The sequence below is a fragment of the Neomonachus schauinslandi genome, chromosome 1 (genome assembly GCF_002201575.2).
Source record: "Neomonachus schauinslandi chromosome 1, ASM220157v2, whole genome shotgun sequence".
NCBI lineage: Eukaryota > Metazoa > Chordata > Mammalia > Carnivora > Phocidae > Neomonachus > Neomonachus schauinslandi.
Window position 1 is genome coordinate 194,982,622 of NC_058403.1, and position 15,426 is coordinate 194,998,047.

Genomic DNA, 15,426 nt, shown 5'->3' on the forward strand with positions numbered 1-15,426 from the left:
TGACCTAGCCTCTGGAAAGCTCCAGTATCTACTTGTGAGAGAATGAGAATGAGAAAGGAAAATAACATCTTGGTGTTAATATGAAAATAGTTTTTACATCACAGGACCTTCTGAAAGGGCCTCAGAGATCCCTGGGGTCCCCTAATCACACTTTGTGAGCCACTGTTTTATTAGAGCATTAAAGTAGGTTAGTATATTTACTTGAACTTTGCTGAAAAGATGATGAAAGCTCTGAAGAGAACTAGGAAGATTATAAATACATTTTTTGAGTGGTAAATCCATATTTGGATTACTAAGAAAATATAAATATGTTTGGAATACATCCTTTAAAAGTTTTTTTTTTTAAGATTGTATTTATTTGCCAGAGAGAAGGAGAGAGAAAGCACAACCAGGGGGAGCTGGAGGCAAAGAGAGAAGCAGGCTCCCCGCTAAGCAAGGAGCCTGATGCAGGACTCGGTCATGACCTGAGCAGAAGGCAGATGCTTGACTGACTGAGCCACCCAGGCATCCCTAAAAGTTTTTTTATTTTTATTTTTTTTTTATTTTTAAAAGATTTTATTTATTTGAAAGAGGGATAGAGAGCACAAGTAGGCAGAGTGGCAGGCAGAGGGAAAGAGAAGCAGTCTCTCCACTGAGCAGGGAGCCAGACATGAGGCTTGATCCCAGGACCCCAGGATCATGACCTGAGCCAAAGGCAGCTGCTTAACCGACTGAGCCACCCAGGTGCCCCTTGAAGTTTGTTTTTAAAAATAAAATTAAATACTTGTTTCGGTTTAGAATATACAGAACCTTAGAAAAGAAAATTATTCTTAGCCACTGTTAATTTCTCCAGTCGTTTTTCCATAACATATGTAAATAAACATAATGGAGATCATAGCATTTAACCAAATTCATCTTTTTTATGAAATTCAAAATACAAAAAGGTACAGAGACTAATAAAACAACTACTCAGTACCCAGGGTTGGCACGTGGTGGCATTACTTACTTCTTTCTCAGTTCCTTTTCTGCCTCCCCACAGTGACCAGTCTTACGAAGTGCATTCTCTCCATGTTTTTATATTACACATATGTATGTGTATGTAAACAATGATGTACTTTTTTGTATGTTTTTAACTTAATATAAATACTGTCTGGTATGCATCTTTTGCAGCTTGCTTTTTTCACCCTTATGTTTCTGAGATTTATATGTGATATTTATTTGAACTCTTGTATTGCTATACTAGTTTATTATCCTATTGATGGACATTAGTGCTTGTTATTTCTTTTTTCCTGTCAAGTGAATGGTACCACAGAAGACCTTTTGGAGTCTCTTTGAGGATATGACATATATAATCTGGATTGTAGGGCGCCTGCATTTCATATTTAGTAGATGTTGCATACCATTTTCAGCAGGATATGGGAGTTTTCATTTCTCTGCCTTTTTCTCAATAATTGTTACTGTCAGACATAAAATTTTATATCTTATGTTTTCTATTTCATTAACGTTGCATTTTGAGTCTTTCCCTTTGTCCTTTAGAGTTCTTTGAAAACACCTGTCTGTAGCTGCAGAGTAGTTCATCATATGAGTGTACCATAATTTAACACACATGTATTCCTGTTGTCTTTGTAGATTTTCTAATTCTTTTGTTATTTTAAATACGCGATAATGGACATCTTAACACATAAATGCTTGTTTGTACTTTTGATTAGGACGGATTCGTCCAGGTGAAATTCCTGGGCTAAAACTTACACACCTTTTAAAAATCTTGTTTCCTATTTCTAGATTATTTTTTCAAAAGAGGGTCCTATTTCTGTTCCCACCAAAAGTTTGAGAGCATTTGTCTTTATACATCCTTACCAGCATTGGGGATTATCCTTTGTTTTTAATCTTAGCAGTTTGAGTGGTGAAAATTCCATCCCCATTGTTTTGGAAGTAATATCATGGTGACTTACAAGTCCTCTCTTGATGTCATGGCTAGGGATGGAGCCCACACAGGTAGTAGTTCTGATCCATTGTGTATCTCTCTCTCTCTCTCAACTGTTGTTTCTTTTGGCTGTATCCTAGTTTCCATTTGAGTAATTGTTTTTCCTGTCCAGGAATGACACTGTGCGCTTTGCCTTGGATGTCCTGGCTATTCTCACTGTTGTGCCAAAAATCCAGCTCCAGTTGGCAGAATCAGTGGATGTGCTGGATGAGGCTGGCTCCACTGTCTCCACTGTAGGTAGGTTGTGCCTTTCCATTTTTGTGATTGTTTGGTCTGGGTTTGTTTTTATTTGCTGTTCTGTTTTTGTTTACTTAATTTGTCTATTTTGTTTACTTAATTTGCAATATTAGAACAGAAAGTAGTAGTGGAGGGTGCCTTGTCCCATCTAAGTTGTGCTGTACACTTTTATATAAGGGAGTTGTGTTAGTGAACTCAGATTTTCTGAGTGGTACATGTGCTATGATGGGACGTATTCATTCTTGAAAACCTTGTACTCTGCAGAGTCTTGTGCTAAAAATAAAGTTTATGGGAAAAAATGGGTTGGGGCAGACAGTAAAAAACTTAAAGCAAATTTGTAATCTGAGCCCTAACAAAATCAGTAATTGGCAAGCCACTCAGAATGGACAAAAGCTATCATACACAAGAACAAAAGGAAAATATGGTTTGTTTGAAAATATACTTTATTAAGAGCAGCACATTGGTAAGGGCTCCTGCTAAGGTGAGCATGCAAAGTGGTGTGACTGGTTGTGGGTCTTGGGTTGCACCACCACTTTGGGGAGAAAGCCTGAGGTGCAGCCACTTTTTAAACTTTCTTCATATATATAGCAGAAAGGGTTCCTGGTGCCATTGTGGCAATCAGGCTGAGGGCTCTTCCCTTTTCTGCTAAAGGTTTTAATTTATTCCTGCTATTTTTGCTCACCTTACCCAGGAAAAATTGCACATGACCCTTGGTGTCTTCCATGTAATACTGACATCATTCCCCTATTTAACAACTGCATATGAGGTATTGTATCATGAAGATACAGTGTCGTAGAACTGATTGTATTTTATTCAAACAATTCCTTGTACTTTAATGAAAAGGTATAGTAGTTTTAAGTGGAACAAAATGAATAGAAGTCTAAATTTTGACTCTGGAACAATCATTGAAGTTGTCTGTTTTATGAGGAACAATATAAAATGTTTTGTATTTCTCCCCCATAGGTATCAGCATTATTTTGGGAGTGGCTGAGGGTGAGTTCTTTATCCATGATGCTGAAATTCAGAAGTCAGCACTTCAGATTATCATCAATTGTGTGTGTGGCCCAGATAACCGAATTTCCAGTATTGGCAAATTCATCTCTGGAACTCCTCGGAGAAAGCTGCCTCAGACTCCCAAAAGCAGCGAGCACACCCTGGCCAAGATGTGGAATGTGGTCCAGTCCAACAATGGCATCAAGGTGCTCCTGTCCTTACTGTCCATCAAGATGCCTATCACCGATGCAGACCAGATAAGGGCTCTGGCCTGCAAGGCCCTGGTGGGCCTGTCACGCAGTAGCACTGTCCGGCAGATCATCAGCAAACTGCCTCTTTTCAGCAGCTGCCAGATCCAGCAGCTGATGAAGGAGCCTGTCCTGCAGGACAAGCGCAGTGACCATGTCAAGTTCTGCAAGTATGCCGCTGAGCTCATTGAACGAGTGTCAGGAAAGCCACTTCTCATTGGCACTGACGTGTCTCTGGCACGACTGCAAAAAGCAGATGTTGTTGCCCAATCAAGGATTTCCTTCCCTGAGAAAGAGCTGCTTCTGTTGATACGAAACCATCTCATTTCTAAAGGGCTTGGGGAGACAGCAACTGTGCTGACGAAAGAGGCTGACTTGCCCATGACTGCTGCCTCTCATTCATCTGCCTTCACCCCAGTCACTGCTGCTGCTTCTCCTGTCTCTCTTCCCCGAACCCCTCGCATCGCCAATGGCATTGCAACTCGACTGGGAAGCCATGCTGCTGTGGGTGCCTCTGCCCCTCCTGCCCCCACTGCCCATCCTCAGCCACGGCCCCCCCCAGGGTTCACTAGCTTTGCCTGGCCCATCTTATGCAGGCAGTTCCCCCTTGATTGGTAGGATCAGTTTTATCAGAGAGAGGCCATCACCCTGCAATGGCAGGAAAATCAGAGTGTTGCGGCAGAAGTCGGACCATGGCGCCTACAGCCAAAGCCCAGCCATAAAAAAACAGTTGGACAGACATCTTCCTTCCCCACCTACGCTGGACAGTATCATCACAGAATATCTTAGAGAGCAGCATGCTCGCTGCAAGAACCCAGTTGCCACCTGCCCACCTTTCTCTCTCTTTACTCCTCATCAATGTCCTGAGCCAAAACAGAGGCGGCAAGCGCCAATAAACTTTACCTCAAGGCTAAATCGCAGGGCATCATTTCCAAAGTATGGAGGGGTGGATGGCGGATGCTTTGATAGGCACCTTATCTTTAGCAGGTAAGGAGAGGCCACCTCCCTGGGAATTGGAATGATTCTGCTATTTAAATCAAAATGTGTGGGTGATATCGGCATAGAGTGATGAATCCAGAAAGCCAGACTATTTGTTGGCCTGAAATACCAGTGATGGTCACTTTATGTGAATACATGAGTAATGTGACTCTACCCCCTTCTGTCAACCATGGGTTCCTTGTGTGATTGTTGTATATTGTTAAGATACTCTGTGTTCTTGTTAGAGCTAGTATTATTTCTAGAACCCATGCACCATGCTGTGTCTAACTAGATTCCCAAACTTGTTTTTGTGCTGGTCCAAGTTGTCTCCTATTCTGATTCTTCACAAATCTCACATAAAGATGATGGGATTGCAGGTTTTAAACATGGGGATTTTTGTTATTTAAATTTGGGAAGTAGAGGTCCTTTTCTCTCTCTTAAAATGAAATCATGAATCACTGAAGGTCACTGTGATATTTTGGAAGAAGCCATTTGAAATATAAATGCTTTGTTTTTTTTCTTTCAACCTTCTAGCAAAGTTTTCTGTTTTCAGAGTCCTTGTGCATTCTTTGTCTCTGATTCTCTTTTGCTTAGGTTCCGTCCTATTTCAGTGTTCAGGGAAGCCAATGAGGATGAGAGTGGCTTCACTTGTTGTGCATTCTCAGCACGGGAGCGCTTCCTGATGCTTGGCACCTGCACTGGGCAGTTGAAGCTCTATAATGTGTTTAGTGGACAGGAAGAGGCCAGCTATAACTGTCACAACTCGGCTATCACACATCTTGAACCTTCTAGGGTAAGGATCCCTAGGTTGTTCTCAGTCATTCTTCTTAGATGGGTTGGTGAACTGTCAGCTTGTGGGCTGGCATTATATATAAACTTGTATCCATGCTCATCCGTCTATGTATGGTCTGTGGCCGCTTCTGTACTACAGTGGCAGAGTTGAGTAGTTGTGACACAGACCATATGGCTTACAAAGCCTGATGTATTTACTGTTTGGCCCTTCAAGTAAAATTTTACCAATCCTCTTCTAAGAGGGGGAGGTGTGTGGGGGTGTAATTTTTTTTTTTTTTTTTTAATTTGCCTCAGATGGAAACAGTCTATCAACTATGATTACAAAAGTTTTCCTTTTGTGTCAGGAAGAAATCTCAAAGTATGCGTTTTTAGGAAACGCATTATAGGATTCTAGTGGGTCATGGTTTATTAGTATTCTATGGATGGAATTGATACCTTTGTTATTTCTAAAAGTCAGGACTGTTAAGATGACAAGGATAATTTTCCTGATTTTAGAGTAAAGAAAACTCAGTTTTTATTGGGCTTTTTTTTTTTTTTGAAACAATTGTAAGAGTCTGTAAGAAAGTCTAGCAAGTATTTTCAGTTGACTGATATTTCAGATGAGGGAGACTGAGGAATATGGCCAAATATTAAGAAAGGAGGAACCATCCTTGACTTCTTTCCAAGTTTTCTCTTCCTCTACCCTTGGAACTATTGTATTTTTTGTTACTAGGTCAGGAGGATTTAGTATTTTCTTAAATTTAAGTATTTTTTTAGGACATTGCATGTGTACATATTAAATTCTAGCAGCTTCAACAATTTCTTGGTTCTTTGGAGTTTTTCTGTTTTCTTTATAATACGACAATATTTTTTAAGCTTATATTTTAAAATGCTAAGGTCAGATAGCATTTATATAAACACATGATTACCCACTGTGGGCCTCCTTCTTCTTTTAGGATGGGTCCTTACTGCTGACATCTGCTACTTGGAGCCAGCCTCTGTCTGCACTTTGGGGAATGAAATCAGTATTTGATATGAAGTATGTAACTACTTTTATAACCCTAGTCTTTCTGTTCTACAATTTACCTAATTTATATTCCCCTTCATCCAATTCTTCAACTTGAAGCCTTTTGGGAAAAGACAAATGCTGTGAGTTATTGCTAATTTCTCTCTTCCTCATCTGTGGCTTATGTTTAATAAGATTGTATCCTTTTTAATTCCAGGATATTCTTAACAAGTATTCTTACCACTCCCATCACACAACTGGCCCTTCACTAATCCAAAATGGCACATCTGTGTATTTTCTCATGTTCACATATGACAGTTGCGCTCTTTGCTGGGGTATATTTCAAAGACATGGGTGGCCTCTTAGCCATTGTTTTAAACCAAGTAACTCCTGTTAATTACTTACGATTAATTCTTTTGGATCTTCTTGGTCAAACGTGGAGGAAATTTTTTTTTTTTTTTAATCTTAAGTGTACAATACTTCCTCTTTGGTTGCTGGGAATCCTCAGATGGGTATGGTCAGGCAGGAGGCTGAGAATCATGTTTATTTTCAGTCGGTTGAGTGAGTATGTTCTGAAGGTCCATCGCTTAAGTACTTCTGTTGTTTGTCTGTAGGCATTCCTTCACAGAAGATCACTATGTTGAGTTCAGTAAGCATTCTCAGGATCGGGTCATAGGTACAAAAGGAGACATTGCCCACGTAAGTGCTTTAGAATCCACTATTTTCAAGCTAATTATACCAATTTGTACTCAAAGCTTCTGGACTGAAGGACAATCCTAAGGGTAACAACAGATTACTTAGTGATATTTTTTCTAGATAGAATCTAGAAATGGAATAAGGTAGTTCTAAGTTACATGGGACCAAACATGAACTAATCTGGCAACTCGAGAAAGATGTCATCAGCACGGCAGTTATTTTCAAATACTTATTTAGTTTTAGGTGAAATGTAAGTCCCTGCCTTTATGAAGCCTCACTGGGGAGACAATAAATATAGAAGCAGATATATGATATGTTAGGTGTAAGTGCTGCCAAGGAAAAGAAGCAGGGTAAGAGGTAGGAAGTGGTGGTGGTGGTGTGATGGACTTGTGTATTTTATCTAGGATAATCAGTATCACTGATTGGGTGATGTTTAAGGAGTGTTTTGACGGTAGTGTGGTGTCATAGATATCTGGGGGAAAAGTGTTTTAAGTGGAGGGAATGTCAAGGGAAAAGCCCTTACTTGGGAGGTGAGAGAGAGAGGAGAGGGAACAGGTCAGTGTTGGGGGGAGGGGGCGACACATATCATAGTAGCATCTTATAGGGTGTTGTTAGGACCTCTGACATTCCTGCATGAGATGCAGACACTGGAGGGTGAGCAGAAGACACATGATTGGATGTAAAGGTCCTAAAGTGTGAGTCTGGTTTCTGTGAGAGAAGCAAGAGCAGGCTTTCCAGTTAAGAAGGTGTCATGCTAGCCCACATGTGAGGGCTGCAGTGGGGCTGGCCCCAGGTGGGCATGGCGCAGGTGATGAGAAGTGATAACAGCTGGGCCCTGGGATTCTGGACACATGCAGTTTGTTATTCTATTAGACATTCAAGTAGGGAATGGGCAGTTGAATATATGAAATGGGAGTTCAGGAGAGGTGTGGAATAGGAGATATAAATACAAGAGTTATCTACATGCCAGTAGTCTTGAGCCATGAACCTGGATGAAATCATTAAGGAGGCTAGAGAAGAGAATTGTGGGGACAGTCCTGGCATGTGCCAATGTTTCAGATTTGCCACGTGAGGAGGGACTTGGGAGGGAGACCAAGAAGAATGGCCAGTAAAGCAGCAGGAGACCTTAGGAAAAAGATGTGCCACAGAAGGCAAGGGAAGATCTTTTTGAGGAATACTTGATCAGCTGAGTCAGAAACTATTGATGGGTATATAAGATGAGAATTGAGAGGTACTTTTGATTGAACAATGTGGAGCTTATTGTTAACCACATGAGGAGCTAGTTCTATGCACCAGGGTGACCGTCTGATTGGAGTAGGTTCATGAGAGAACAGGGAAGTGGAGACACTGAGTAGACACAAATTTTCTGAAGTGTTTTTGCTGAAAAAGCAGAGAATTGGGGTGTAGTAGCTGGAAGGGGGTGTGGGAAATATGGGGTTGTGAAGGGAGGGTTTATCTCAAACTGTTCATTTGAAAATGTTAAAATACATAAAAAAGTTGAAAGAGTAGTACATATACCTACCACCTAGATTCAACAGTGTAATGTTTTGCCATTTTCTTTCTGTCTAAATATGTATGTATGTATTTCTGAATCATTTAAAAGTAAGTTGCAGATATGACATTTTATCTGAGTCTTACAGCATGCATATTCTAGCAATAAGGACATTTTACTACATAATTGTACTCTATTAAATGTAAGAAAACTTAGAGTAATTCCCAAATATCATCTGATATCCATTCCATATTCAGTTTTCCCCATTGTTCCTGATGTGTTTGGTTTCAAATGCTTTTTGTTTTTTTTGAACCAGGATCCAGCCAAGATTCACATATTGCATTTGGTTGTATGTCTCACTAATGTTATAAAGCCAAGAACCATTTCTCCAGTTTTCATGACATTGACTTTTGAAGAGACCAGGCTAGTTGTCTTGTCCCATGATCTCGATTTGTTTGTTTTCTTGTGGTGTCTCCTTATTTGTTCCTGTATTAAAGGAGGATTTTTTTTTTTTTTTTTTTAAAGAGTGGAGATATTACAGCATATGTGTAAGCTGTTGGGAAAGATCTGGTCTCTGCATGGGTTGTACATTGTAGACTTTGGAACTTTTAGTATTGTAGGGCTAAAATATTGGGAGATTTTAAGGAGAAAGGGGAATTTCATTGATGCCTTTCTCCAAAAAGTGGCCCTTTATTAGTATTCCATGGGTAATCATTGGTCAATCCATATGAATTTCTCCATTTCAATTGTAGAAACATTTTCTGTTTCTTGAAAGGGGTAGGGGTAGAAGAGGGTTTTCTTATCTTTATTGCGATCTCTTTTTTCATTTTCTTTTTTTTTTTTTTTAAGATTTTATTTATTTATTTGACAGAGAGAGACACAGCGAGATGGGGAACATAAGCAGGGGGAGTGGGAGAGGGAGAAGCAGGCTTCCCGCAGAGCAGGGAGCCTGATTCAGGGCTCCATCCCAGGACCCTGGGATCATGACCTGAGCCGAAGGCAGACGCTTAATGACTGAGCCACCCAGGCGCCCCTCTTTTTTCATTTTCTTGTGGGAAAGAGACTTTTCAAACCTTGAATGGGAACCACAGCACTTAAACTTTGCTTGGATTGGTGTAGTCTTCCTGCTTTTCAGGTATTCTACAATATTAGGGCTTTCATGATTTTGGTGGGATTTGGAAAGCATGGAGAGATATTTTACACAGCTTCTCTTTGAATTGTCAAAGGATGGATTGGTCTGATTTTTCTCTTCCCACCCCTTCTTCTCTAAAGATTTATGATATTCAGACTGGCAACAAGCTGTTGACTCTGTTTAACCCAGATCTTGCCAACAACTACAAGAGGAATTGTGCCACCTTTAATCCTACAGATGATCTTGTCTTAAATGATGGCGTCCTCTGGGATGTCCGCTCTGCACAGGCCATCCACAAGTTTGACAAGTTCAACATGAACATCAGTGGCGTTTTCCATCCAAATGGACTGGAGGTCATCATTAATACTGAGATTGTATCCTTTACACCTGTGTCTTACTTTCCATTTGTTAGCTGGTTTGTGATGCAGAAATAATCTTTCTACCAACATCCTATTAAAATATCCACACAGGTAATAATTTGGTGCTCTCCTTTGAAGTGTTAATCTCTAGTGGTTGATAATTACCAATGACTTTGACTAGCATGTTTTTCTTTGTATTGAGAAGAGTGACCAGATTCCTGCCTTGTGCTTCTTCATATATTAAATAACTGGCTTTTATGTCTTCAGAAGGATTTTACTTTTGCACTACAGAAATCAATTGCTAGACATAAGAGTAAAATGAAGTGTTACTGTTGAGAGGATGGGAATTCATGTCGCTTTCATGTATATGAGGATATCATAGGAGATTTTCAGGGACATTATTCTGTAATATACATTCTACATGCTTTTGTTCTACTCTGAAAGCATTTTTATTTTACCTTTAAAAAAGCTTAACTTTAAAGCATTCATATCTCACAGGAGGGGAAAAAAGTGATATTTCAGAATTTCCCCAATGAGGTTGCATAAGAAATTTTGTATAAAATAGGTTTCCTTGACCGCCCTCTTCCTAGTGGGATCTTCGCACTTTCCATCTTTTACACACAGTTCCTGCTCTGGATCAGTGTCGTGTGGTGTTTAACCACACGGGGACAGTGATGTATGGAGGTAATAAACTTTTTACTTTTCTTTTTCTTTTTTTTTTTTTTAAAGATTTTATTTATTTGACAGAGAGAGACACAGCGAGAGAGGGAACACAAGCAGGGGGAGTGGGGAAGGGAGAAGCAGGCTGCCTGCGGAGCAGGGAGCCCAATGAGGGGCTCGATCCCAGGATCCTGGGATCATGACCTGAGCCGAAGGCAGACGCTTAACGACTGAGCCACCCAGGCACCCCACTTTTTACTTTTCTACATTATTTTTCTCTCCTCTCTTTCCTCTCATTAATTTGATACTTTTTGTTTGGAAACGTCTCTCAAATGTGAATTGGAAAGCATTTGAAGGTTGTAACATAAAAGATAAAATGATAGCACAAATGGTGACAAAGTTTGTTGATGAAAATAATGTTGATTTAGGATGAAAGGCCACTGGCTTTGAAGATAACAAGTAAATCTTGCATAGAAAGAAATTTCATGCATTAATTTCCCATCTGTATCATCATCCTCTCAGTCTCATTATGAACTTGAAGAATCTTTGCGTTTGTGGTCTTGTGATGTTGTAAGCCTTTAGCTATAATACTTGTTGAGAGCTAGATGAGAGGTTGAGGATACTGTTTGGGGTAGGCAAGGAGGATGCATTGAGAGGAACTAACTAGATAGAGTGAATTTACTACAAGGAAACTGAAGTCTTGACTGTCCATTAATATTTCTGCACTTGTGAATAAGGGATGTTTCTGATTTCTAATAGTGTTTTGCTCTTTGGCTCCCTTTCCCCCTTCCTCCCAATTAGCTATGCTGCAGGCAGATGATGAAGATGACTTAATGGAAGAGAGGATGAAAAGCCCATTTGGATCATCCTTCCGGACATTTAATGCAACTGACTACAAACCTATAGGTAAGCATGAAGGAGCTGACATTGTTCATTTTGTCATGTTTTGGTTTTCCTTACTTAAGATCATCCCTTTTCTGTAATTTTTCACTGAAAGGCCAAGAAGTTATGGAAATAGTTATGAAAATTCTTTTAGAGGAAAAGCTGGTTTTAAGGTCATAACAATAGTGCAGTCCTGAATCTTGTCACGTTCTGTTTTCCAGCAACCATTGATGTGAAACGGAACATCTTTGACCTGTGTACAGACACCAAAGACTGCTATCTTGCTGTCATTGAGGTAAAGGGAACCAGCAGAAACCCTGCTGTCTTGTTCTGATCTTTATGATCATTTTCAAGTTATACTACAGGCATTTTTAAGGTGATCTAAGATATGTTTTAAAGTTGATGCATTTCCGAAGGTGTAACGTTATTGATAACCTACTCATTTGATGGGGAGATATATATTGTAAGAGAAATAATAAGAAAATCCCAATATAAAACAACGTGGACAGTCTGTCCCATCTTCTAATATCTTGGATTCACTGTCACCCCTTTCTTAGAGGAGCCTGTATCTCTTGCCAGAGCAAGACAGTTCATTCCAAGGATGGTGGTCTCTCTTTTGCCTGTATCCCTTGCTCTGGGATCAGCCTTCTCATCCTGCTTTTTTTTCCCTTTCTGTGTCCCAGGCATAACATTTTCAGAGTTAGTTCAAGAATTTTGGGTATCAGAAGCTTTGATAGTTGTAGGGTCAAAGGGCATGGGTGCCAGTCATAACTGAGATGTAGATGTGCGCCTTCTGAAAACTAACTGCTCTTTGTGGACTGGGTATTCTCTTTCAGAACCAAGGCAGCATGGATGCTCTGAATATGGACACAGTGTGCAGGCTGTATGAAGTGGGCAGGCAACGTTTGGCAGAGGATGAGGATGAAGAGGAGGACCAGGTCAGTGGTCTTTGAGATTTCTTATTGCTGAACAATGCTTTATAAAACAGTATGTTATGCTCTGCTGCTTTTTGCTATAAAGATTTTTTAATAACAGCCTTTGCTACCTGTTGGCATATTCTGCAGGCATATCATCCATAAAATTACTAAAATAACTAAAACTCAGAAGAAAGCAGATTTTTGTTATTATAAACTTTAACTCCAGTACCTGATGGTCCTGTGAGTTCCATTTGTAGATTCATTTGGATGTTAGCAATCTCAGAAATTGTTTTGGAGGTTTTCTTGAACTCACTTTTGGGACCAGTGCCCTGTGTGGCTTCAGAAAGAGCAGCCCCCATATTCTCAGTGTCAGTACAAAACAGAAAAGTCAGTCTGCTGAGATGGGTCTTAGAAATGGCTTAAGCTTTATAAAGGTCTGGTTTGCATTTTCTCAATTTTATGGCATAGTCTCTTTTCACAGTAATGGATTGGAGCTTATAAGTAAAGAAGATTTTGACGCTTTTGGAAATTAAACATTTATTAAATGTGGGTAGATAGTATGTCTCACAGAATCTTAGTTTTTTTTCGTAGGGAATTTTAAGTTATGGTCATAGTCTAGGTGCTTGCCTGTGTGGTGTGTCACTGTCCATTCTGAAGTGTTTCTTAAACTTCTGACTTTCAGCAGATCTTTCCTGTCAACTGGGCTCATACCACATTCTCTATGCATAAAGCTCCTGTAAACATCCATGTATAGGCTTTTCTCTGGACATAAATTTCAACTCCTTTGGGTAAATACTAAGGAGTACTGTTGCTAGATTGTATGGGAAGAGTTATATTTAATTTCATAAGAAAATGACAAACTGTCTGCCAAAGAGGCTATATACCATTTTGCATTTTCACGAGAATTCTTGTTGTTTCACATCCTTACCAGCATTTGGTGTTGTCAGTGTTTTGGATTTTGGACATTCTAATAGGTATGTAGTAGTATATATATGTCAGTATTTAATTAAATTAAAAAATTAATAGACATTCTTTTAGTTGAACAACCGCTACACATAATCAAAATGTGTCGTTTGATTTTTTGGAGTAGAAAAGAACTAAGTAAGGTCTTGGAGTTTTATGAGCCTGCTACAAATATTTTCTGAAAATGATTTAACTGAGTCTATTGACACCCTTCCTGATGGCTGGTACCAGACCAAAAGGAAGGAGACTTTCTCCACAATCCCTCTGGGCTCCTCCCCCACTTCAGGAAGCTTCTTTCTAAGTGGAAGGCTCTCATTGTTATTTTAATTTGCATCTCCCTGATGACATACCTTGTGGAGCATCTTCTACATGCTTATTTGCCATTTATAGATCTTCTTTGGTGAGATGTCAAAGTCATTGGCTTATTTCTAAGTTGGGTTGCTTGTGTTTTTGTTGAGTTTTAAGAGTTCTTTGAATATTTTGGCTGATAGTCCTTTATCTGATATGTTATTTGCAAATATTTCCTCTTAGTTTGTGGCTTATCTTTTCATTCTCTTGACAATGTCTTTCACAGAGCAGCAGTTTTTGTCTTCATGAAGTCCAGCTTATCATTTATTTCTTTCATGAATTGTGCCTTTGTGGTTGCATCTAAAAAGTTTTCAAACTCCAGGTCATCCAGATTTTCTCCTGTTATTTTTTAGGAGTTTTATAGTTTTGCATTTCACACTTAGGTCTGTGATTCTTTTTGAGTTAATTTTTGTGAAGGGTGTAAGGTCTGTGTCTAGGTTTATTGATTCATTTTTTTTTTTGCTTGTAGATGTCCAATTTAAATACCATTTGTTGAAGACTTTTTTCCCATTGTATTGCCTCTGCTCCTTTGTCAAGGATCAATTGACTATTTTGGGGGGGGGGGAGGGGCCGGAGGGGGAGGGAGGGAGAGAATCTTAAGCAGGCTCCATGTCCCACGTGGAGCCGGACACAGGGCTCTATCTCACGACTCTGAGATGATGATTTGAGCTGAAATCAAGAGTTGGAGGCTTAACTGACTGAGCCACCCAGGTGCCCTCAATTGACTGTTTTTATGTGGATCTATTTCTAGGCTCTACTGTTCTATTGATCTGTCTGTATCCTTCAGTACCTCACTGGCTTGGTTACTGTCACTTTATAGTAAGCTTTGAAGTTGTGTAGTGCCAGTCCTCCAACTTTGTTCTCCTTCAGTATTGTGTTGACCATTCTGGGTTGTTTGCTTCTCCATATAAACTTTTGGATCAGTTTGTTGATACCCACAACATAACTTGCTGGGATTTTGAATGGGAGTGCACTGAATTTATTTATAGATCAGGTTAGGAAGATCTGACATCTTGACAATATTGAGTCTTCCTATCCATGAACATGGACTCTCTTCATTTATTTCTTTGGTTTCTTTCATCGGAGTAATGTAGTGTTCCTCCTACAGATCTTGTACATATTTTGTTAGGTTTATACCTAAGTATTTAATTTTGAGAGGTGGGGCTAATGTAAATGATACTGTGTTTTTAATTTTAGTTTCCACTTGTTCATTGCTGGTGTGCAGGAAAGCTGTTATATAGGAAAGATTGTGAATTAACGTTGTGTCCTGCAGCACTGCTATAATTGCTTAATCCGGTTTTGATTATCAATTCTTCAGGATTTTCTGCGTAGACAATCATATTGTCTGCAAACATAGTTTTATTTCTTCCTTCCCAGTCTGTACCCTTTTTTTTTCCTGTTCTTGTCTTACTGTATTATCTAGGACTTCCAGTATGATGTTGAAAAGCAGTGATCTTGATTCTGATCTTAGCAGGAAAGTTTTGAGTTTCTCACCATTAAGTATGTTGTTAGCTGTGGTTTCTTTATAGATAGATGTTCTTTATCTAGTTGAAGAAGTTCCCCTCCATTCCTGTTTTACTCAGAGTTTTTAGTTATGGGTGTTGGATTTTGTTAGTCTTTTTCTGAATCTGTTGATGTGATCTTTTTTCTTTAGCCTGTTGAAGTAATGAATTACATTAATTGATTCTAAAATGTGAACCAACCTTGCATAGCTGTAATACATCCTATTTGGTTGTGGTGTGTAATTCTTTGTATACAGTGTGCAGTATGATTTGCTAATA

At 39.4% G+C, this 15,426-nt stretch overlaps 1 protein-coding gene across 1 annotated transcript in view; it reads left to right on the top strand.

Annotated features, from left to right (window-relative positions):
• Positions 1–15,426, top strand: part of DCAF1 (DDB1 and CUL4 associated factor 1) — a 72,167-nt gene that overhangs the window by 37,219 nt on the left and 19,522 nt on the right. Inside the window, 11 exon segments of the mRNA XM_044916988.1 lie at positions 2,076–2,200; positions 3,164–3,993; positions 3,995–4,428; positions 5,014–5,212; positions 6,147–6,229; positions 6,811–6,895; positions 9,657–9,890; positions 10,466–10,559; positions 11,337–11,441; positions 11,639–11,712; positions 12,254–12,355. Of these exon segments, the coding sequence (XP_044772923.1) occupies positions 2,076–2,200; positions 3,164–3,993; positions 3,995–4,428; positions 5,014–5,212; positions 6,147–6,229; positions 6,811–6,895; positions 9,657–9,890; positions 10,466–10,559; positions 11,337–11,441; positions 11,639–11,712; positions 12,254–12,355 (2,365 nt within the window).